We start from the raw sequence: 24,769 nt of genomic DNA on the forward strand, positions 1-24,769 counted from the left end.
GCACTCCCACAGCATGTGCTGCATTGTAACATTTCATTTGTCTGTATAATTTCGGGGACAATGCACCACAGCACGTGACCTCGTGCAAAGTCTGAGTGCAATCAGGCCAGACGTTGCTTTTGTTATGGCACTGAACATTCTCAGTTGCTCTTACAGCACCCTGCACATACTAAAAAAATACATTTTCATACAGTATACCCAAGGACGACTCATCATCATTATTATTAAAATTATTATTTTTTCACTACAACTAAAGTGTACGAAAATATCCTTCTAGTACACTCTACTTCAATAGAAGAACAGAAAACGCCGTTCTTCGTAATGAGCATCATCGTTACATTTAGCCTCGATACCAGCGCCTCGTCGTTTTTTCGATGAGGCTAACTTCACAATACGTCGCTTGTGGTGCTTCGAGTCGGCATTAAGATGGCAGCCTCCCTCGAGAGCATTCTGTCACGGCTCCTCGTTCCTGACAATGCTGTCATTGTTCAGGTATGACATTAGTAGACGTTCGAAATTTGTTTATGCTGTGCAGGGGAAAACATCTTGTATCGCGACTGTGGTTAGTCATTTGTCAGGGAAACTTGTTGGGGATGTTTACTATTGTTAAGCCTACAGGGGCACGTCATGAGCGCACACGTGTGTTTGCAGGCGGGCGATGTAATTGCAATTCGACAGTAGCATTCCTCGGTTCGTAGAGGGACAGTAAAACATTGCATGGTATTTAATTTTTTTCGTGAAAATATTAGCAACCGGCGCATCTGTTCTCCCTTCAGTGGTCACTCACCGTGACTGTTCCGACGGCTCGCGCCGGTAGCGTTCTTTCCACATTTGCTGCTTGCTTGTTTTCGGCTTACAGTTCCAAACTTTTCGACAGGTATTGTGGGCAGTAACTTCACCCAAGCTGAAGTGCTCTGCTAGGCAGGGCGTCAATGCGGGCAACTTATTTGCCACCGTGAAGCATTATTAGCTCAAAAGAGAACAGGTACGAAGAAACGCACATGACAAGCGCTAGTCCTGTGGGCTTCTTCCGTCCCGTTCTCTAGTGTGATACTGCTCGTCATGCCAAAGAAAACTCCGTTCAATCAAGCTTTCGAATAGCCTTCCATTTGGACTCGGTAACTGAAGTGAACGCACTGTATTTTCTTTTATGTCTGGAGTATTGCGATTATGAAACAAAATAAAAAATTAAACAAAAACTACAAATTTTTCTGGCGTAGATATATAATAATTAGACCCCCTGTTCCCTAGAACAATTGACCATAGGAAGCATTGTCACAGGCCTAGCAGAGAAACGCGAGGTAAAGTCCGCAATAATATAAGGTGTTGTCAGTTTACTCTGATGCTTTAGGGGCCTAATTTTGTGTCCAAAAAGCGTGCCATGTCGGCGGCTATTTGACAGGCATGTCTCCATTGATCTCTTGATGGGACTTCTATCTCCTAGCCACGATAAGCTGCTCCATGCCGAATAAGAATTGGGCTATCTTCACCAGCTGCTTCTTCCCGCGTAAAGCATTCTTTGAGTTTATATTCTTTTTCATCATATTTGCCAGCAAGCTCGAGAATCTGCACATTACTCAGTGGGGTTAGTATCGTGTATTTGTAGAAATGCCAATGCCTGTTCTACAATTTTATTTTTTTGGGCTGAGCTGTCACAGTGCTTTAGGAAGTGTCATGAGCAGAATGTCATTTATCAGATCTCTTCTTTAGCAGTGCTGTTCACAAAAATATCTGCTTGCAACCAGCAGTTCAAATCATCTGAAGGTGTCCCGTGCCCCATGTCTTTTTAAGTCTTTGAATGCCCCTTCTCGAGTCGCCAGTAATGTCCAGTGCCCTGAAAAAGTAATCCAGCTGGGCCTTTTATTTACACCAGACAGGATTCATCACGCGTGCCATTCGGGGCGGGGATGTACTCTTTGGCTTGAAAGCCGAAAAATTCCCCCACCAGATTTAGGTGCACAGGCATTCTCTCAAGTTGAGCAGTGCATTAGAGCAAGTTTCGGGTGCACACTGTTTACCTCTTTCGTTCCTTGTTTGGGAGTTGCGAACCCATTTTTGTAATGCGAGACTGGCAACGAACAATAGTGAGTTGTGGGTACACACTGCTGCCTCTACTGGCTAAATTTTTTTCTTTAATTCTTTTCTGTATTTTTTTTTATTTTAACAGGGCAGGACTGCCTGGTGGCAGACTGGTAGCTGAAAGTCCTGTCCATATTACAAGACATGACTATTCAAGCATCAGTGCCTATGAACGCATTATAAAGGCGCAGCCACATGCAACGTTTTGGCCGCGTCTTGCAACCGTCTGCGGCGCCTGGCGCCGACGCGGAACGGGCGTTGGAGAGGGCGAGCAACCACATGAGACGCGCGAAGAGCGCTTCTCATTAAGTTGCCAGACTTACTTTGGTAAAGGCAGCATCGTTCTGTTTAAGTCATTCTTAATAAACTGAAGAATAATCAAAACTTCAACAAACAAAACACGTTAAATTGATGTTCTATTAAATAAAGTGCTAAAGAGCCGCCATGTTGCGTGCGGAGGGGGACCGGAAATTGAGGACAGCAACATCCGGCGCAGACGCCGAAAACGGACCGAAAATCTGGGATGCGCAGACACCGGCGCTCCGAGCGCGCTGCTGTGTATTTGGTGGCGCGCACTGAACGCGCGTCGCCGCGGACGGTCTCCAAACGCGACCAAAACGTCGCATGTGGTTGCGCCTTAAGTGCTATTGTTACTGTCGTACAAGTGTCAGTGCTAAAAAGCAGACCAAAGCCAGGAGTACAAATGGCTTCAATGTGTGAGACTACTTGCCGCTTTGAGCGCCGGCGGGCAGGTCACTTGCTGTTTTAGAGGGTGGGTGTTTACGAACTGTTCATGCAAAAGAGCAATAATGTTTGAGTGTAATTTTTCCCGGCACTACATGAGAAAGTGTCTTGCGGGATTTGTTTTTGGCTTCAAAGTGCACCATTAACGAAACCGGAAATGTAATTCTGAGCATATTTGGTGTTGTTTATCAAGCCAAGTATTTTCAGAACCCTGCACGTTCACTTTATTGCGTAGTACTGGTGTAAAATTCAGAGGTTTGTCCATTTCTGATTGGCTGAGATCAGATTAACATCAAAGTCTGTCCCCGTTATTTGTGCGCTTTGACGTCTTCAATCATGCACCAACTAGCTCAACTTGCGGTATTGCTTTGAGAGCAGAGGACACACTTGTGATGCAGGACAAGAAAGGCGGGTAGCTGGTTTCCGTGCGGTGATGCAGGTTAGAGGCCTCACAAGTGCAACTGCAGCACGTGTTGAAACAAGTGCACAAAGGACATTTTCGATTAGGACACAGCTCGGAATTTGCCCCTGGACTCTCATAGTGATGAAGATTTCCTCCACACTTCCGAATGGATTCATGGCAGTTCATTGCAAGTGCGCCGTCACAGAACTTGTGAACTGGAGAAGGGTGAAGGGAAGGCTCTTTGGTTTATGTGTGCGCAGAGCTAAGGGAACAGAAGTTTTGGAGCTAAGCATTTGTGCTTATTGAATGCTTTCTGGTTGCATCTAATGGCCATGGTAGCCATTTCCAGGGGCAGGAGAGAGCTGTATGAGACCACAAAATGGACCAATGAAGTAAAAATATGACTTCAAATTACTTCAAAGTACACCTACTGTCGCACTTAAAAAATACAGATGTAGCAGTCTTTTTTTTTTTTCATCATTTATAATGAAATTGCAAACAGGAAAATATATTTGTGTTCTGAGAAACCACAATTGGCGAACTATTTTTTACTTGTAAGCCTCTTTTAATATATGAAACTAAAATGTAATGAAGGCGTGTACTGGTTAGGTGTGGTGGCCATGGAGCATTTAAAATGTGATGAATCTATTAATATTTCTGAAATTTGCTGGAATTGGCTAAAAGTACGAAATTTTTGTGGCTGTATTATCGCAAGCCTGCAATCGCAAGTGTACTAATCACTGACTGGATGAGGCTGTTTCAACTGCTGTGTGTTATTACCCGAACCATTACAGTAGCTACTTAAAAGTTTGAAAATGCACTGGAACATGCAGCTAAGCACAGCTTTGGTGTAGTTTGTGACCTCGCTCATCAAAAATTGCAAAATATAAGCTACCTTTCCTTCTTGCCTGTTTTGAGGTTATAAAACAGCAATTTCATGCTGAAAATTCAGTGGCCGTCCTTTCTGTTTGCACTGTTTATATTTAAAGATTAAGTCCCCAAGCCCAGTTAAAGATGAGTTACAAAACTGGCGGATGTTTCGATATTAAATTCATTGTTTCAAAAAATGGGATCGAGCGAAAATCAGTTTCCTACAAGGTGGTAGCTTCATGGCTAATGGATGCTCTTGCTAAAAATTCATTGACATGTGGTCTGACATTTTGGTCTCATTTCAGGCAACGCAGGAGCTCCGGGAAGCCTACAAAGATCCCAACATTGTCCAGCATCTTTTCAACACACTTTGCATGTCACAGAATGTACAAGTAAGGGCCACTCTTCCTTTGGTATGCCGATACAGGAACCTCATGTTTGTGACGTTTATCCAGCCTGCTATAATTTTGTGCTCCTCAAATTAAGCTTAGCTGTTTGCAGTTGTAGACAGCTTTGCATCTGGTTTTTGTTTTTTATCAGATATAAAAGGCTATACTTAAATCTGAGCACTTTCTGCTTTAAAAAAATGATACAGGTCTGCCGAATTTATTAACCCAAATTCGGTTTTAGCTGAGGACGGTCAGTTTCTTCAGCTGCCAGGTGCATGGAGGGGTGGGCGGTGGGGGTACTTTGTGCTCTGTACGGCATAGGGCACCTGGGAAATGCCCTAGTTCGGTTCTAACACCCTCTCCTCAAGCTTTTCTCTGGAATCGCAGCAACTTGTCTCCTTAGCTTGCCTGTTTCAAGTGTAAATGTCGGTGGGCGTTCTCTAAACATAGGTTGGTAAGCAGAAAAGAGGAAGTGTGTATTAAAACCAGGGCAAATGTATGTGTGTGTATTACGATTGCATTAGGTATTGGTAATCTAACCCTTTCGGCCCTGGCGTCATTTTTTTTGGTCAATTCTTGGCCGGCATTGAAAAGCTGGACGCAGTGCAACAGACATAACACTGTACGCTTGTTTTCACTATTGAACAAAAATATGACCTGTAGGCCACACCTTCTTTGTGCTTGGCTGGGAGGACCTCACGTACTGTAGTGATGTGGTGGTAACGTGAACGTCACACATTGGCAACTTCAGCCTGCGTGAAGGTAATGATTTTACTTACAAGCCTCCAATTGCCCCAACAGGGGGCAAAGGATTTCGCGGAGCTTGAGCACCGGAAATCCTCAAGAATTTGCAACAGCGATAGTTTCGCACAAGGTGTTGTTTAGAACTCCTTACTAGCCAAAGAAATAATTTCGACTGCTCTTAAGTCAGATAGGTGAGCACAAAAACAATGTTTTCTGTTTTGTTTTTACAACTAGCAACAAAATTGTAATTGGTTTGGTGTGACAGCATCACAAGGAGGCAGTGCATGCCTCTCCATTAAAGAGACCAGCACTCTGCATTCATACCATAGAGCAAGAAGCAGGACAGGAGGGGAAACTTTGGGGAAATCATGCAGGAACTCCTTAGGGAAATGTCTAAATGATGTGAAACACTTGCCAGTAATTGCCTGATGTTTGTCCTCGTATGCTTCGGTGTTCAGTGTAACGGCGAGAAGCAGCACCACTGAATCTTGACAACTGAGAAACGTCACGATGCTGAAACGTTTATGCGGCCATTACGAGACTAATGAAAAAATAGTGATTTGCAGCAGTGCTCACGCAAAGGCGTTAACGAAATGAACAAAGAGATTAGAACGCCACCTTTCCTCTTAGCGTGCTCTGTTATTGTTGGTAGAAGCCGCGACACTTTGTACCTCCTTCAGTACATGCTTGCTGTCACTCGGCGTTTCTTTGTCTGTTTTTCATTAGTGAGAGGTTGACATCGTTTTGGCACCAATGTAGTGACAACAGCGCAGGAAGTGGCACAAGGTCAGGGGGCGTAGGAGTAATATGCACAGGTGCACAATGAGTGGCTGTGCCCTCTTTCCACCTCTTATTTCCTCCCTGCTGCGGGAACCACAGTGAATTGCGTCACAAGCTGTACTTATCACGGAAGCTGCACGCGCTCCCATAGGTTCTATGGGGGCAGCGTTGCTACAGTTATGAAACATGACAGACATGGAGCAGCTTGCATCGCTTTCGAGGATGGATTGGTAGAATATTGGGTTAGATAGAGCATTGCCTCATACTGTGAAGTGTGGCACATGATGCATTATAGACAGGTTTTCTTGTGAGTCCCCATAAATTGCTTTGCATTTAAAACATTGTGTGATCTTCTTCAGTTCAACACACATTCTGCTCCTCACATTTGCATCAACGTTACTGGACCACCTGGGGGTATTAACACTAATTTAAGTTTTAAAAATTGGTGGTGTTTGCCACCGTTATACTTCTGTCTTTATTTATTAATTATGTAATACATGCTTCTATATCTTTTGTGCGTGACATCAGGCAACCTGGTGGGGATTTTTGGAAGGTGCGCATCAAATTATGTGCTCTTTCGTTGGAGCTTGCACATCACAGATCGCGTTTGTTTCACCTGCAGAAAAAAACGTGGGGAATTCACAGATAATTCACGAAGCGGAGAATAGGGCCCCAAGAGAACTTCATTTTACAAGAGAGGTGTTTTGCTCTCTCCCTTTCTCGTGGATATCTCAGAGCAGCAGGTTCTTCTTTGAGAGGTCTTTTCATTTAAAACAAGAATGCATTTTTTTGTTGCCAGTGAGTGCATCATAAAAAACATTGGAATATAACACCCGTTATTTCATGAGTATCTAAATGCAGTAGTGTCTCCAAGCTCGCTCCTTGAGATTTTCATTCCTTTACGAGTTCAAAGCAGCAGGAGCAGTCACTCAAGTGAGCCTTGTTGTGCGAGTTTAAACGACTTAATTCGATTGTGGGGACTGTGTTGGGGGGTCATGAGTTCTGCAGGTGACAAATCTACTTCTCAGGCAGTCTTGCCTCCACATGACAGTGGAGCTGTAACTCGGTGAATCTTGCTTTGTCTTTCAGTACCAAAACTGAGCTGTTTCCATGTACTACTGTTCACTTGTAGGTGCGACAATACTCAGCGGTGCTTCTGAGGAAGAAATTATACCGCCGTAAAGCCTGGAAGAAACTGCCAGTGGACGTTCAGAGTGGGTACGTAAATGTCAAGGTTCCTTTTCATTTTAGGCTAACTACTTTTCTGCTTTATCGGGCTGATATTCAGATAAAGGATGTTTGATCTTAAGCATAAGGTATCTAGGGTATGCTTATTTGTTCAGTTGACCGCTGGTCACGTTATAAAAAAAATATGTATTGCATCGAAACATTTGGCATGGAATGTGCTCCATTTCTAATAGACCGCCAGCCATGAAATAATAAGATTATGCGGATCACACTGCTGAAATGAAGCTTGTGGCCGGCTTTTCTGCATGGATAAAAGCTTTGAGGATTAGTTTTTGTCGCATTGTTGTGTTGCATTTTTATTTTTTGTAGCTTTACTTGATTGCAACTTTGATCATGGTGAGAATGAGAAATAAGTTCTCTATGTCATGGTTCTTTAAATTTGCATCTGCACAGAAAGCTAGGAAAGTAGTCTGAGCTGCATTTTGCATAACAGACAAAAACATATGCATAGGACACACACCGTGTGTCCTTTTCAGGCATTTTTGTGTGTTGCATGCTGTTCTGGGTCAATTTGCTCTTTTGTAGCCACCATTCTCCCAGCACAGTAGGGGACACTAATAGTAGTATAACAAGTACTTCAGCTAACCGTCTAAACATGGGCAATGAACGGTGTGGGCATGATGGGATTATAGAGGCTAATGGGGGATACAGGGGGTTTCACCATGCCCGCACAATGTCCCAGCCAAAATGCCCCAGAGAGGTTTGCGGCAAGGTGTGACGTAGGTCGCGGGCGAAGGCACGGCTGAAGGCTGTGTTTGCAGGAAGAGGAAAAGGAGTTCTAAAGGGTCCTCACAACGGGTACCTCAAAGCCACTACCAGGCCTGTATCGCAAGGCTCAGGAGCAGTGGAAAGCCCTTTCCTTTACACTTACCACAGGGGGCTTACGAAAATGTGGCAATGACTTCTCAACTGTTTTCGAGGGCAGTCACAGCCGCGCTTAATTGGCTGTGCGTGTTCATTGCTAATGCATTACCAGCTAACCCATTTAATATGGTTGTCATGTAGTTTGTTCATGTACAGAGATCCAGAGGAGCTCAGTGCATACTTTAGGGACAACATAATGCAGGATGTGCATTGGGGACCATTTCTAATGGCATTAGCTGAGTAGTCTCCTCTACGCATACTTCCAAAACACAGTTTACTTGAACACCATAGCTGTTTTCGATTTAGCCCTGTGGGATGTGCAAATCATGGGTTGAGCAGTGTTGTAGTAAATTATCAGCTCTGTTCTTCCCCATTGGGGAACACTTCCAAACACATTCCATATCTTAAAGCACTGTACTCCAATGCACATGCCTAAATGTTGAATATAGTGAGAATATATAGCTGAATGCAGCACTTCTGAATTTCTTATATATTTACACTACTTTCGTATGTCACGATGGATCACAGTCTGTAAATTCGAAGGTATTTATTTAACCCTTTCACTGCCAAGTTTTTTCTTTTTTTTTTTATGCCTGTACCTCGCTCCCTGCAGAGTTTTTTATGTTTTCGTGTTCAATCGGTGAAAATGTTAGGCTAGTAACGCATTGCAATGCTCTGCAGGACATGGAAGCACTTTATTCAGGGTTACCTTATCAAATAAAAGGAATAAAAAAGTTGTAAGGGATACAAACAAATTAACGCAACTGTTTAAAAAATTATTTGCTAATTAGGATGTCCAGCTGCTCAGAAGACTTTTTAATATGACATTCTTCAAAACAGTGCACCACAGTGGCAGCTGGCAGTTAACATGCAGATAGCGAGACTCCCTTTGCTGCTTTGGTCGCGTCTGACTTGCCACGGCCAATAATGGGCTGGCTGCTGAGGTGAGACCAAGTGACGCGGATGAAGAAATGTGCTCCTTGACGTGATCTGCACATTCATGTGCCTTTTCAGTAGGTGGCACAATTTTTTCCCGCAAGTTGTCTCTGAAGGGGCTGGGAATTGGGTAAATATGCAGCAGGGTATACTCGGGCATGGCACGAGGTGTGCGTGTGTGGTTGCCCGAGTTATCTGAGGAGTGGCAGTGAAAGGGTTAACAAAAGGTATGAGGTGCCCTTCAGAATGTGCTCCTAAAAATGTTTGTCACATGTATGTCTTCTCATGAAGATGAATCATTGTGGACTTGAGAGGCATGAGAAGTGAATAAGAGGATGTTGCAAATGGGGGCCCAATATCGCTGTTGCGTTCCACTCATAAAGGTTAAGGTTGACTGTTCTTTTTTTCTACCCTACCCTTTCAGTTGCTGCATCTAGTGTGTTTCTTCCATTACTCTCAGTAAGTGGTTCACATCCACTGTTTGTTACAGGTTGAAAGGTAGCTTACTCCAAAGAATCATCGCGGAAAAAGAGTAAGACAATCCTTTTGCCTATTTTTGTATTATTGCTGTACGTAACTTCTCTGTTAAATTAAGAGCTATTTTTAAGTGCACAGCTCTCTCGGATTTTGGGAGCTGTTTTTTTTTTTTCTTCAATGACAAGAGGTGTCCACAAGTTCTGATGAACCAAAACATTAACACTTATGATGTGGCTACACAGTCAGGTTTCCTTTTAAATGCTATTCATTTTTATGTAATGGCTCCTTATTACAGCAGTGTCCTTTAATATTCCTGGTGTGGTGTGTAAGATTCACCTTGTGGTCACGCTTATTTGTAACAGCGCCTTGTAGAACTCTTAAGGGTGCTACCCAAGAAGTGTATCAAGAGAGTTCAAAGCGCAAGTGTTGTCCATTTGCTTTTTTTGTGTGTGTGTGTGGGGGGGGGCATTTGCAAATGTGTACAGTTGAGTGTCAGTATAACAAAGCTGTAAAGAGTGTTATGAGAACAAATGAGAATCTTTAAAAAAATTTCCCTGAGCAAGCCGTTTCTTTGTGTCCGCTCAAACAGTATGTGGAGTTCACGTTTTGTATTCTATTTTGTTTAACACTTAGAACAATGACAGCACATACTTGCTTATTTAGAAAATGAGTGAAAATGATTTTCATCAATGGTAGGGACCGTCCATCTTGGACAGAATGATCACTTTGGAACTGCGGTGCCACCTGGGATATGAACTACAAAACATAGATGCCCTGTGGACCGGCATCACATGTTTTTGTTCGGATTATACTTTTATGTGTTCTAAAGTACATCCAGTTTGGATATGTACATGCAGTGAGGGAGAATTTGGTTATATTGAAGTGGCATTAGAAAATTACTGCAGTATTGGAGGGAAAAAATTGTGATTTTTGAATGAAGCTAAATATTGTTAAATAAAGTATGGCAAATTGCTAAGCAGTTGTGTTGGGCACATGAAACGTTCCTATGCAGTACTTCACGTAACTAACCATACCTCAACAGTGGAATGCCATCAGCGTATGCATATCTCTCCCCGCTAGCCCGTCTCCGTCTTTCTTTCGCTTACTCTCAGCTAGGCTTTGACGCTCGCGCTGTTTCTCCTTGCTGTTTTGGGTAGCACGTGGCATGTCACCTTTGCCTCACCAGTACTAGAATGACAACGCTCGATGGACGTCACTTCCCACAAACTGTCAGTGACATTGCACTCCACCACCTGTTTGATAAACTAGGCGTCAGCCTCTTATTGCCCCACAGCATTCATTTGTGCTCACTAAACGTTTTTCTTTTTTTTACCTCAAAACCCAACTGAGGTATACGTTGCGTTTCATGCGGTGGACTGCTTTAACGGTGACCCCGTGCAATTAGCACACGCCTGGACGCTCGTTTCCCAAGTGGGTGACCAGGGCAAGCACATGCTCTTGAAAGCTGTTAGCCATTCAGTGTCGAAGGAGAGGGTGAGGCTTCAGACAGCGCTACCACCACGAGATTCTCTATTATGAAGCTAAGAGCTTATTGCTGTCATAGAAAGATTCGCTCGACTCGCTACCAATATTCAAGTTAAACTATGTTGCTTGTTAGGGCACTCTAATGTATCTGACAGGACAAGTGGGTTTGCTGCCATTTTTGGAAGGTAGCTGACCTTTTCTCGATATTAGGTTCTCACTGTTTTGTCAGTTGAAGGGGCAGGGCCAAATAATGAGTAGTTTGTAATTGTAGACTAGTACAATGCGAACTCAACACCCTTTTGGGGGGGGCATGGCCTTTTATTGTCGAATACCGTGTATCAATGTATTTTTTGTTGTAAGCAAAGTTAAATATAAGGGACTTTGACTGTAATTGTGTAAATGTTACTTATCTAATGAACCTTAACTGGATTTCTGTTCTATGCTAAACACTGTGTATTTAATATTTAATGCAAAACTGCTCACAGAGTAAAGTTTTAGTATGCTTAGTTAGTCCTAAGCTAAAGAATGGCATTACATTTTCAAGTAGTAAGCATTTCGTGTTATCTTGAACTTGCATTTTTTTTTTGCAAGAATAGTTCAACATTTATTTGCATTATGCCCTTATTGCATACTACAGTGGAAACCCATTTTGTGGGTACTTGTAAGGACAAATTTTGATTCCCTGACAATAGGCCACATGTTTTAATGTTAGACCGATGGTACAAAGTATCTCAAATTATAAAATACCTAACGTTTTTTTTTTTTTTCAACTGTTTGACTGTGTGCTTACATTCCCTCTTTTTATTTTTTTCCCCCTTGCTCCCGGACCATATGCACTTAATCTATAGCTGAATTTTGTCTCCTAATGCTTGAGCGCGCACAATTACTGTATATCATTAGCCGCATTTTACTGCACCGTGTTAGTACTTGCATTTCCCCTCTGCCCGTCTTCCCCTTCCCTCCCATTGTGATGTTCTCGGTTGACGTGCTGAATGACTGAGTGGATGCGTCCCATCACTTGCCCTGCAGAAAGCCAGTGGTCCTGGCTATTGGCCAGCTGGTGGCAATCATAGCCAAACATGAGTGCCAAACGTCTCCCTGGACTGAGCTGCAACAACTCCTGAGCGGGCTCACACACAGCAAAAACGTAGAGGAATGCAGGGTCAGTCAGCTCTGGGAGTTTCCATTTGCACCTCTTTTGCTTCTCTCGTCTGACTGTGCCATGCAAGTGATGCTTTGTTTGCGGTTATGTGTTATGCATGCATACTGATTTTAATTTATTTTTGCTTTTTATTGTAATTACATTTCAACTCACTGGCTTCTGCCTGTTCGCAAGTTATATCGCATACAGCCAGACCTGTTTGTAACGAACTGCAAGATGAATGACGAGTAGTGCAGTATACACTATGAAGTCTTAAAAGTTAAGTTTTGTTACAAATTTGCTGCATGCAGTAAATTATAAATAGAAACTCACTATATGAAACATCAAGTACCATGTTGAACTGAACTGTACGTTGTACCTTGGCCGCCATGGAAGTGTGCTTTAGAAATGGGCAAAAGAAGCTTTAGAGTTCGTGGTTGCTGTGAACGATGCTAATATAACCTCGACATAAGTGCACAAAAAGCAAGGCATAAGCTGAGGCTCGGTGCCCAACCATGTTAGCAATGGGAAGCAACCGAAGCATTTCTCTTTGAGGTCCAACAGAGAGAAAGGCTCTTAGTAACTCGTGTTGGTCCCAAATTGCAAGAACTGTGGTGGATAGATGATGCAGCCATTTTTGATTTCTTTGATGGTGCAGTGTGTATAATGTAACCGGCATGGTGTAGCGTTATTCGTTGGTGCCTTAAGTTCATTGTCTTCTGTGTAGTTTGTTTTAAGTGATATATTTTGTAATTTCAGTAAAGCTTTTTTTATGTTCAATGTATAGCGTAGTTTGCTGTATCCCAGTTAGTTCTGCACAAGTTTTACTGTATTGCCTCGTATCTGGTTTTGCGTTGCGTACTGCATCCAGAAAAAAGTTAGGCTAGTTGATGCATGTTGTAGTTTGTAGACATAAATCACGCAAGCAAAGGACAGGATGAAGAGTGAGACACACATAGTGAGCATTCATTTTTCCTTATGTTCATTGTTCAGGGTTCCTTTCTGTACATTGTGAAATCGGCATGCACGAGAAAGGGACAAAAAAAATTGAGCACACCTGTCACAGAAAGCTATGAGAAAACTAATTACTAGTGTCCAGGACAACTGATGTGTCACTTGTGCATGTCTCTCTTCTTTTTGATAAATACTGCCTCGAGAGGTTCTTGTGCGACAGTGCTCCTGCTCCTTCGTTGGATGTTAATCTCTATGACCGAGGATCACATTTGCAGGAAAGGCAGTTCACAGGAAAGGTACCCGTTAAGTGTATTCTTTGTGGACAGCCAGTGTTTTCTTTTTTCTAGACTTGGGTTCTTTGATTAGCACAATTTCCCTTCAACCTGACATAGCTGCAGGAAAGGGGGATCTCGTAGCTCACAAAAATCACACATTTCACCCATTGTGTGCAGTTCTTGCGACAAGTGGCTTGTCAGTTCCTTTCCTTTGAAGTGCGAACATACAAACTGCCCTGCTTACACAGTGCAGAGAAGGCGAGTGTGATGCTGTAGCTGCAGGCAACCTTCTTCGTGCTGAACACCCTGTGCAGGCAGGTCATATAAGCTCATGCCTGCATTTCTTTTTGCGGCATCCCTTGTCTTCCTCCCCTTATTTTGCCGCTTGGGCAGCAATGCTTTTGTCACACTTGAAAGATCATTTTTGGGGGAACGTGAAACTATGGAAGCTGTTCGTAAAGAGTAAACTTAAAGGCACACCTTCCTGTGCGCTACCTCTAGTCTCCTACAGATGTGCTCTCCTGTTTGACCAAATTGAGGTTCTAGGGGAGAGCAGTGTGCTGTTGCACTGGAACCTCTTGAGGCTTTCTATACCAAGAATAGGTACATGCACAGGTGACATGTCAGTCCTCTTGTACACCAGTGAGTAGAATTTTCTTATGCCCCTTTTGTTGACAGTTCCTGATGGAAATAATTTGTGCTTGTATTGAGTTCTATTCCGCAGATGTGTTAAAAGAGGCTGAGAAAAATAAACACGAGGTGAAAGTTCACACCTGCTGCGTGCGCACCTCAATACGTCCTGTCCTCAATTGCAGACTTCTATTACTGCAGAACAATTTTTGCACAAGAAGTGGTAAATTTACAAGAACTTCCACGATAACGCGAGCTTCCTTTGGGGCCCTAAAGTTGCAAAGACCTTTGAGCGAGGGAGGGAGGGGGGATGTAAAATCCTTGTCAGGAGTCTTAATGGAGTCTAACTAGTGTATTATTGCCAGAGGTTTCTGCTGTGGGTTCCATAGGTGACATTGCCTCTGTCCCGGTGCTGTGATTTCAGCTCGGCTTCTACATTGTCAGCGTGGTCTCCTCCGTTGCGCCGGAGATGTTCCACGGCCACTTCCGGCCACTGTTCGGATTGTTTAGCACCTGCCTGCAGTCTTGCTCTGATGAGATGATCTGCTTCTACGTGATCAAGTGAGTTCGGGCCCTCGTGATTTCTTGTTTTTGATTGCTGCCTCTCTGGTTTTGCTGTTTTTGCTGCAAGATTAGTGCCTTCTTATATTTACTTTGTTTTTCCCCCCTTCCAGATCAATGACTTCACTAGTCAGCTGCCTTGGCAGTGATGATGCTGTGAGTTGATTTCAGTGTTTGACAAGAAATTCTTTGCGTGCTCATTTCTTTTCATGAAGGTTTTGCGTACTAATCAAAACTTTCATTTGCTACCCACTTTGCCCTCAACTGTTAAGAAACTAGCAGCAATGCATGACAATTTTTTTAATAATTGGGGGCGAACAATTTACCTGACTTCACTTTTCATGAATGGGCAAGGTCATTTTTCTGCCTTGAAAGTTGCACTTTATTAAATTTCTTTTTTCTCCAGGCATGTGCCTTTCTTTCATAGCATTGTTGGTTAAAGGAGTAGTGGAAACAAATTTGAGTCATGTTTTCTGATGTGTCTGTACTACCCCATAAAATATATTGTAGAAATTAAGAGTGGCCAGCATGTTGCCGAATATGAACTTCAGTGCCATTCATGGCCTCAGTTCCGTTTTAGCCGCTCGGAACACAGGAGCCGGTGCGGGGGCTCTAGGGCAGCCTGAAATTACACTTTTCTGTCCAAACAAAGGCGATCATTGTCATTGGCTGCAAAAGCCAGAATAGCCAGAGCACACAGTGGAAGATGTGCGCTGTGGCTATTCATCAGGCTTGTGAACTCGACATCTACAATTCATCTTCTGCAAACAGTGAAAGAAGAGTGTGTAGAAGCTATTGTAAAAAACTGTGTAAATGCAGTCGTAAAGCAAACAGATTCAGAACCATTTCATAAATTCTGGGGGCGAAACAAACTAGAATAAACTTTTTCCAGCATGCTGTAGCGTTCTTTTGAGTTTATTTTGTACTGTGTCCACATTGATCTAGGGGTTGATCAGTTAGTGAAAACATGGTTCCCTGCTTATAAGGGAACTCTCGTATAAAAGGCAAACTATTGCCCGGTATGTGTCTCTTACAAAGGGGTTCAACTGTAGTTGGGGAAGGAGTGGCAGTGTTGCGTGGGGGTGCTCGCTCGGAAAAGGACTGCAATTCCAAGTAGCCCTAACTAGGGTGGGGGTGCTTTAACGATATATTTTAGCGCCATTTGAACAAAACACTTGAGTTTGGCTTCTGCACGGCAAAATTTTCGGCAGCAACATTTCTGTTGTTGTCCTCCTTCAGGTGACAGTCCTTTAAGGTGCGATCAGCTTTCACTAGCATACACGCGCGGCTGGGTCCATCACAACACAGTTGGATGCATACATATGCTCTGAAAATTTTTAGCGCTCTACCTAGTTGTGCAACGATTTCAACCGTGTCTGGCAATAAGTAAATCGTAGGGTGCTGCACGGAACAGTATTTAGTGCCGAGGCATTACTTCACGTTTGGTGGGGCACAGTTTAGAACATCGAACAGCTGTTGTCATATGCTGTGCTTTTTTGGGCACCAGCACGAACAAATACCGCCGTCTCGGGGAGCCCGACATAACATGCGACGGCGCACACTCATGGTTGCCTGCATGCGTTCCACGCCAGTGAATACAACCTATATCTCAAAAAAAAACCTAAGCACTTTTTTGAAACATAGAAAATCCTTTTATATGTATTAGTAAAATTCTGGGTAAAATTTAGTATTAGCTTGAGCAGTTTTACATATGCAAAAAATGGCTTCCAGCCTTTCAGTTGCGCATACCATTAGGGTCTCTCGACAGGCAAAATGGCAGTTATCTATGATGAAAAGGCAACAAGTCATGTCTACTGTAGACAAAAAAACATTCATGACATTGGTAAAGCACCCAAACCGGTTTCAGAGAATGCTAAATAAGTAGAAAGAAAGCCACTGATAACAGGCCGCTGATGTTCAAGGCTGGTTCTTTTAATTATCCAGTCTAGAACTAAACTCTGGTAATGCCACATCATCCACAGGCTCACTGCTGCCGATAACATCGGGGAAATTCACCGAAGGTGCAGTGGAATACACAATTTGTGGCATTTAGTTGCGTACGTCGATCTCGGGCATCTGGCCACCTTGATTTGCAACAACGGCACACTTTGCTTTCTGCGGCAGGTTTTAAAAATCACTGCGTAGCCAAAAAGAATGACCTGTCCAAAAACAAAAGTCAGCTTCTCCAGCAACACAGCAGATGGCCCCAGGGTTTTAAAACCTGCAGCACAATTCCGAAAACTGTGTTTGAATGTATCCGATAGTCAGATTTTGATTCCTATAGGCATAGAACGGAAAGAGTTAAACCCTAAACTGCTTTCATGTCATCCTAGTCCAAGTTGAATGCTATGCATCACTTTGTTTTTAATGGTGTTCTGCTATACGGGCTTTGTTTTTAACTATGGTCTGCCGCACTGCTTACTGTGGCAGTAGGTAACCTTAGTGTTCTTTTCTCTCGTCTTTTAGAACTGCTTTCAACAGATTATACCCTTTGTTATGGAAGTCATCCGACGCTTCGCAAGTGTTGACGAGGTGAGTCTTTGTTTTGCGGGTGAAGTTGCCTAAATGGGTGTATTGTATCTGCCTACTGGACAGTGAGGAACGATCTTGAAAGAAAAATGGGCTAGAATGGTCTGCCATGTTTTTCAGTGATGGTCACCGAGGCATCAAAAAAAAAAAAAAAGTTTTGGGATGCATTTTATTCCTATAGGGACCGGTCACTGCTCAGAGGGCGCGACGAATAAAGTACACCCAGCGCCGCCCCGTGAAAGCTTGAGCTAACTTTGGGTTGGTGAGAGCCAGACGGTGGGCGCGCGCGTTCATATATTCGGCATCTCTCGGTTGTTTGTTTTTGCGATTCTGCGACTGTTTTTGAAAGGTGTCTCGTGCTGGAAAACTGTTCTGGCAAATAGCTTCCCCATGTCTCGTCTCAAGTGCTTCTGTGCGATTTCCGGACAATTATGGGGCTGAACGACTACTGTCGGCCTCGCGTGCGCGAGAAGTTAGAAATTGTACGTTCCCGCACGCGTGTACGCCGTGAAAGAAATTGATGAGACATACATCGTTGCGAAGTCTCGTACTCAGCAAGGGAAGCTTATTTACAGCGCCAATTCAGGTCAGTATTAATTTTTTCTTGTATCACAGCCTAATAAAGTGACCCCAGCATATACAACGGCGCTCCAAGGCAGAAGCGTGTTTGTGTTTCCTCTGTTCGCGAAACCACACTACAGTAACTTTTTCGGTTGCCCTTCTTCAGCTCGGTTAATGTTGTCACAATGGATTCCAAACGTTATTAGCTGATGACAAAGTAAACGCAGTTCCACACAGTTGGAAATCTGCTGCGGAGCTGCGGTTGTCTTCACGAAGATTCCGTTCAGTTTCGGCTTCTATCTTGTGAGTAATGTTACAGTCGTCGACATCATAGCGGCTAATTGTGATACAGTTTGTTCAGGCCGTTCAGAATTCTCAAAAAAAATATTGCCTCCTCCTCCGCAACCTCTGCTTAAACAATAACCTCAACTTTCAGAGTAAGCAAAATTAAAGTCAGCGCGAGTGAATGCAACCTTGCCTTTGATAGCTTGCCACGCTCTCGCTTGGAATGCGTGGCCGAACTCTACACTTCGGTGTACAAAGTAGGGCAGTAAGCGGGATGCGTATTTGCCGTCTCGACATTGCTTTTGGCATCACCCGCGAAGTGCTGTGAACATAATCTTGTGCCGCCTTTTGGAATCCATTCGGTGCCGTGAATGTCGCTAAAAAAAAGGTTACTGCTGATAAAACCAGGGTTCGCACAGGTCCTTGAAAACCTTGAAAACCCTTGAATATAGAAGTGTCCATTTCAGGGCCTGGAAAGTCCTGGAATTTTTAAATGGTCCTTGAATACCCTTGATTTTTTCTGGAGAGAATCAATGGCCCTGTCTTTTCACGAGAATTTAAAGTGTTTATCATGAATTTTAGGTGTTAACAAATGTAAAAAAACATTGTAACAATCAAGTTTCAGTGTATTGCGTGAAATTACAAGTTTGGTGGATTTTCATTATTACGAGGCAACACTGGGAGCAGGCACTTCTCAATACAATCCATGTCACGATACAATTCAGTGAAAGCTGACTTCTGTTCTCTAGCATCTTCCATCTAGCCTGTGGACGCTCGCTCATTGCATGTTTGCTGTGCCTCATGCACTCCATCTGCATTTGCTTGTACGTGCAAATGGTACGTGTACATAGTTCGTCCTGCCTTGCAGCAACACTTGCTGATTTAATTTCAGCTGGTACTCTTGCTAACAAAGCAGGCGACGCAGGCAACATTAATGAAGTTTTGAAATCAAACAGCCTGAGCAAAACACCAAGAAAAAAAAACCTCTAAATAACAACCATGAAATAAAAATAAAGCTTGGGGAGCATTCACGGACCAGTTAGCGCCCGTCTAAATGTGCACTAATGTGCTGAGGCATTGTGCAATAAAAAATCTCCTGCATTGTGTTGAAGAAGTTATAAATAATCCCGGGTTAAATATTAGATGGGGACCTTAAAAATTTGTTTTCTGGTCCTTGAAAGTCCTTGAAAACCCTTGAATTTTTGCTTTTGAAGCTTGTACGAACCCTGAAAACAATAGTGGCGGAAGCCGTAGTACCTTGTGTTATGCAAATACTACGACGGCATGCGATTCATCGCAGCACGCAATGTGTATGGAACAGTGAAAGCAAACGTTTAGTTTTACAGCCCTTCGTGTCTGCGCTGCGCATAGTCATCATACTCATAATTTTACTCCTTCCACTGACAAAAAATGTCATGGCTTTCTTACTGCTAAAATCCATTTCTTGCGACGCTTATTCTCCACGGCTGCTCGAGAAACTGTACAGAACGATGGCAGGCTGCCTTTCGCGATTGTGGAAGTTCTTCACGCAGCAGTAGTGGCGCTGCCACTAATTCTTTCCTCCAGCGTTTTGATCCTTTCAAACCCTGCTTGCAATTATAAGAATATTTCTTAAGAAACTTCCGCCACACAACGCCGAACTGCACGCAGCACGTGTGTTTTTACGTGCGCTGAACGGCCAGTCGCGACATCCACCGACCCAGAGTTGCAAAGCGGCGGCGAGAGGCGGCACTGCAGTCGTGTGCAAACTTCAGTGTCCGGTGCCTATTGCATTCTGTCCAGAGACATGCGAGGGGTTTGAAAAGAAACAATATTTTAGTGCAAAACATCGACACGCCTAGGCATCAATTGGCTCCAGCTGGAAAAAACACGCACAGCGCGCCCTTATCTTCCAACAACAGCAATGGTGACAATGCTGTAGTGTCGCTAGAACAGGTTCCCGATTCTAATATATGATGGCTTTTAGTTGGTCCTTCCTCCCTTTCCATAAGAAAGGGGTGGGCTATCACTTTTTTTTACACATCTGCTTATGACTTCTGTCAAAATAGTTAGGCATAGTGAAAAAAAAATTGTGCTTTTGCAGCACATTTCTCAAACATATCGCAAACAAAATAGTTGGGCCAGCCTGCCCTTACAACAGTGTGTGTTCTGGCGATATTAGTGGCTGGCCTTTTCTGGTGCCCTGCTTTTTAGCAGGTGAGAAGTGCTGCTGACTACTAACTTTGGGAGATGACACTTGTAATCTTGTGTGACTGGTTGTTTTTTTTGTGTGTGCAATTGGGAGCGCAGGACAAGGCAACAGAAGCCATGGAGCTTTTTGATGAGCTGATTGACTCTGAGATCGCTATCCTGCTGCCGCACATTAAGCCTCTGGTCAAGATGTGCGTGGAGGTAGGTGCCGTTTCTCTTTGGGTAGAGTTGCTATGGCTACGGGGCTTCTGCTTGCTCCTGTTACACCAGGAAGGTTGCCTTGTATTCCTAGTTTTGTATTTCGGGCAACTTCACGGTGCATAAGAGCAAAGTAATAATCATTTAGGGGTTTTACAAATCTCAAAGGGCTGTGATTGGAAAAGCACATGCTGAAAGCGAAGAAGACTTTCTGCAGCCTTACCCTTGTAGTGAAAATGGAAAGTTAGGTTTATCCGGGAGTAGTCTGAACTTAACACTACTGTTCTCAGGTAGCAATAGGCTGGCATGAAATTGCTACTTGTTAATTAAACTTAAAAATGACACTTGTCCTCTTGTGATGTTAAAACTAAAACGGAAATTTGTAGGTGCAGGTAGTTCGAAGCTAAACTTGGAGTTTCGAAGGTTGCCATATAAAGCCAACTTAAAAAATGCTAAAACTAGCACGTAAACCTCAAAAATAGCTGTCTTTGAAACTTTTTTTTTTTTTTTGCCAGATTTAAGTATTACACATCTTCCACGTAGATTTTCATTTAACCTAATTGCATTGCTAAACAGGCACTCCTAAGCAAAGGGTGATGTATTTGGTGCGCTTAAGGTTTGTGGCTATTGGTACAATATACTAATGTGCATTTTTAAAGTACTACGAAGAAAAGTTTATGGAACTACCATAAAGAAAAATTCAGATATTTCCGGGGTGATTAATTGCTGTGCACAACATGTTAAGCCAGGTCATGGCAATTTTTTTCTAATTGGGGCAAAATGTGTTTTCTCATTCATGGAAAAAGCAAGAGCACCTGTTCACTTAATATCCCTAATTGCGAGTATAGAGCCCTCAACTAACGTTTTGTAGCATAGCAGTTGCATTGGCGAGACTCCCCCCCCCCCCCCCCCCCTCCCCACGTCCTTTTTTGACCAAATTTTCCATTCAAGTAATCAAAATTCTACTTCTATCGAATCCTACTACAACTAAATTGACGGGACGTGCGAAAAATTTCGTTGAAGCAAAAATTCGTTGAGGCAAAATCTGCCCCAAGACACCATGGAAGGGCAAGAAAAATAGCTTCGTATATCATCCACAACACTGACTGCATAATGCAATGTTTAGAAAAAGGATTGATGCGCGACTGCGCCTTGTTATTTGGATAACAACGTACCGTACCAGTGGTTATCTGCTCTTGCCCGCACGTAAGGAGCGAGCGCGTTACCAGGTGGGGGGGGGGGGGGGGGGGGGGGGGGGGGGGGATGCAGTCGCTAAACTAATTGCTGTACAACAACACATGTCTACCGAACTGAGCTGATTACTCGCAGATAGCTGCTAGGCTGTCGGAAGCCCTACTCTCACTTGAGGCAGGAGGAGCGGTGCCCGTTATCTTATCCTGTGACTGGGCATGGCCACAGTTACTTGATGAGTTGCGAAACTCCCCATAGGCCCACATGCGTCAAAAAGCGGCCCTAGGATTGGTCCACTCTTTTTGGACTTTTTTCCGTACAGTGGCGCCATCTGTTGGTGACAAATAAAGCATACAACGTGCTTCGCCGCTCGATGACCTAGGTGTAAAATGGTATTTGGGTGCTTACGTACGTTTATTGTGCCGAAGAAGCCTAATGTGTTCACCATGCAAGTGTTTTATATGCATTCGAGCCAGAGTTGTAAAAAAACTGCGACGGTGTGGTCAGCGAGATGCGTCATCTGCTGCTTCGTTGTCTGCGGTCTTGTGGCGGCAAAAACAAGAGCTAAAAATTTGCTTCGGGGGCTTTACACAAGCTTGAAAGGATTATTTAGAACCACTTGATCAGCTACTGGATTAGTTTTGGCATACAGTGTGCTGTAGGCAGAACCTATGGGCCTATGTTGTGCCTGAGTGCCACAAAAGTGCCAATTGGTGGAAGTAATTGCGCAGACGCAGAAACAATTGCAACATTAAAGGTTGAGTTGAAAAAGCAATCAATAACCTATGAAATTACAAAAATAAAGGATTGTGCACCTTTAAAATAAAGTTGTAACATTAAATTATCAGTTTGAATAATTAGTGTGTTTTTTTTGTATAGTGTGTGTGGTGGCCGCAGTGGTGCCACCGTGTGCATGATCCAGAGTTTGGGGGTTCCTGGTGCGGGCCGTTTTTTGAGGCAGAGTTTCACAACTGCCTACATTGAAGAGCTCTGGGCATGACGGCATCTGACCTTGGCAGGCAAGCTGCACGCGCGCGCAATTAAGATAGGATGATGCGGGTTCAAGACGAAACACGCAAACATGATTTTTGCTCTTGGCTATAAAGAACGGTAGATGGAAAATGGGAATGACAGCTGCTCACAATGCATACATGACTGTGCAGCGCTAGCACTACATATTCTACTTCATTGTACTAGCACGGTACATTTGGCACATTCGTGCGATTTCAACGGATTGGCTGTAGCACCCCGGCTTGGCAAACCTTGCCTGCGCGTCGTGTAAAGACGGCCAGCCACATTATTATTAGCAGCAAGCATTGGCATCCATCTATACGTCTGTTTTTATTTATTGGCGGTGGTGTGGGCGCACAACGCTAGTTTTCAGTGAAACTAAGTGCCCTGAATGCTTAAACAGCTACAGATGGCTGGCGTTGTGCTTATTTTACCGTGAAATAACTGTTCAAATCCGGCGCCACTGAGCGGCAATTTTGTTTAATCAAAAATAAGCCCGACAAATGGTGGCGACGGCTTTGTTGCATTGACTTCTATGGCTAGCTGACAGGGAATTAGAAATATTTCGTTGAAGCGGAGTTCATTGTAGCAGGGTTAGACTGTAAAATTTTTTTTAAGATAGAAAATGAGTGTAAAAGTGAGACGCAGTGGTATTGTGTAGAAGTTTCATGCTTACCTGTTGGTGCAGCTGTTCTCTCCTGTGGATTCCGTGTGCATAATGTTAGGCTTCCACATATAGAAGAGCCCCATGTAGTTTTTCATCACCTTCTTTGGCTCGTCAAACCTTGTTTTCGTCAACCACCTAGCTGGATGTGCCATGTCCTCCAGTTGTTTTTCTCTATTTATGGAAGCTCTAATTTAGGGAATTAGTGTATTTATTGCCCTGCAGGAACAACCTGTCGATCCTGACAGGATGGGTAATTTTTCTTCTCACTATCCCCAAATGTAGAATTTTTCAAAACTGTGAGCTCATGCCTTAATATGCAAGAAATGCAGGACACGAAATGGGTCCTAAAGCACAGAAGTCATCAACCTCCGTTCAAACTGGCCAGTTGTTAACTTTCTCCTTCATAAGTATTTGCAGTCATTTTGAGTACAGCACTCATTGGCAGGAAGCTAAACCAAAAGATGTAACATTGTATTAAAGTGAAGCAATTTTCTTTTTAATTAGGTTGGAAAACCCACTCTAACCAAGGGGAAGTGACACAGCCTTTGTTTTTGCAGATTGCTCGGGAGGCAAAAAACAAGTGCACGCTGCGTGTGCGAGCCATGCACATCTTGGGCTGGCTGGTCAATGTCAAGAAAAAGGTTTGTTTTTCTTTGGGTGTTTAAAGAGCTGCTAAGCTGTGGCTAGTAGGGGGGGAAGGGGGGGGGGGGTGCACGTGATGGGAAGTGAAACATGGGAGACAAGTGAGCACATGAAAAGGGGATGTAAAATCTCGCTTGTATACTTCTTTCTTTCCCTCGTTCTTCTGCAATCATTTGCTTTGCATTGTAGATAGCAGCTCTGCTTTCAGAATCACTGAACTTTTGTTGCAGCAGAGAAAGCACTGCCTTTGGATGTGCGTATATTTCTGAAGAAATGATGAAACCTACCAAAATGCTTGCTTCTCCTGCTCATATATCTCAAATACAATTTCAGCCTAATGTCACAAGATGGGCTGGAAGAAATTCATTAATACGGTATCTGAAAACAGTTAACCTGGTAACACGCTGCCAGTAAATCGAAATTTGTAACTGTTTGTATGCCAGGGTTCTGTAAAATCAAGTTTCAGCTATAGCTAATTAAAAAAAAAAAGTCATAAGGGAGTCACTTTTGTGGACAGGGCTGTTTCTACACTTTAGGGATTCCTGAAATGCCCTTTGCCAATGCTACAGTACACACATGGTCCCACACAGCACAGTTCTATTAATTTACTCCACAAGAATTTTGCAAATGTGGTCAGCATTAATGAGGTTTTCTGTATATCAAAAGGATATATTTTTGTGCTCCTCTCTCCTCTTCCAGTCCAATTGAGGCACTGGGGAACTTAGCACTGCTCTATAGCATGGCAGTGATAGGCTCAAATGTGCGTGCTTCAACCAACAGTCTCTGGTTTAAAGCCAGATTGACCAGGGGGACTCCATGCACATGCCCTCCATCACTTGATAGACGGTGGAGCCGGGACATGAGTTGCGTGGGCGACAAAGTTCTTTAATTTTTGTCCAGCTGTGTACACGGAGT

The 24,769-nt window shown here is 43.4% G+C and overlaps 1 protein-coding gene across 1 annotated transcript in view; it reads left to right on the top strand.

Annotated features, from left to right (window-relative positions):
• The first annotated feature begins 336 nt into the window (after window positions 1–336).
• The window catches only part of LOC144154339 (importin-4-like), a 90,522-nt gene continuing 66,089 nt past the window's right edge, over window positions 337–24,769 (top strand). The window contains exons 1-10 of the mRNA XM_077685840.1: window positions 337–492; window positions 4,402–4,488; window positions 7,142–7,227; window positions 9,548–9,589; window positions 12,049–12,181; window positions 14,444–14,580; window positions 14,694–14,736; window positions 17,047–17,112; window positions 20,245–20,346; window positions 23,770–23,853. Coding sequence (XP_077541966.1) covers window positions 427–492; window positions 4,402–4,488; window positions 7,142–7,227; window positions 9,548–9,589; window positions 12,049–12,181; window positions 14,444–14,580; window positions 14,694–14,736; window positions 17,047–17,112; window positions 20,245–20,346; window positions 23,770–23,853 — 846 coding nt within the window. The 5' untranslated portion in view covers window positions 337–426. The remainder of the gene's footprint in view (window positions 493–4,401; window positions 4,489–7,141; window positions 7,228–9,547; window positions 9,590–12,048; window positions 12,182–14,443; window positions 14,581–14,693; window positions 14,737–17,046; window positions 17,113–20,244; window positions 20,347–23,769; window positions 23,854–24,769) is intronic.

Source organism: Haemaphysalis longicornis, unplaced genomic scaffold (genome assembly GCF_048455015.1).
Source record: "Haemaphysalis longicornis isolate Haplotype H1 unplaced genomic scaffold, Haemaphysalis longicornis Haplotype H1 scaffold_1, whole genome shotgun sequence".
In the NCBI taxonomy this organism is placed as follows: Eukaryota; Metazoa; Arthropoda; class Arachnida; order Ixodida; family Ixodidae; genus Haemaphysalis; species Haemaphysalis longicornis.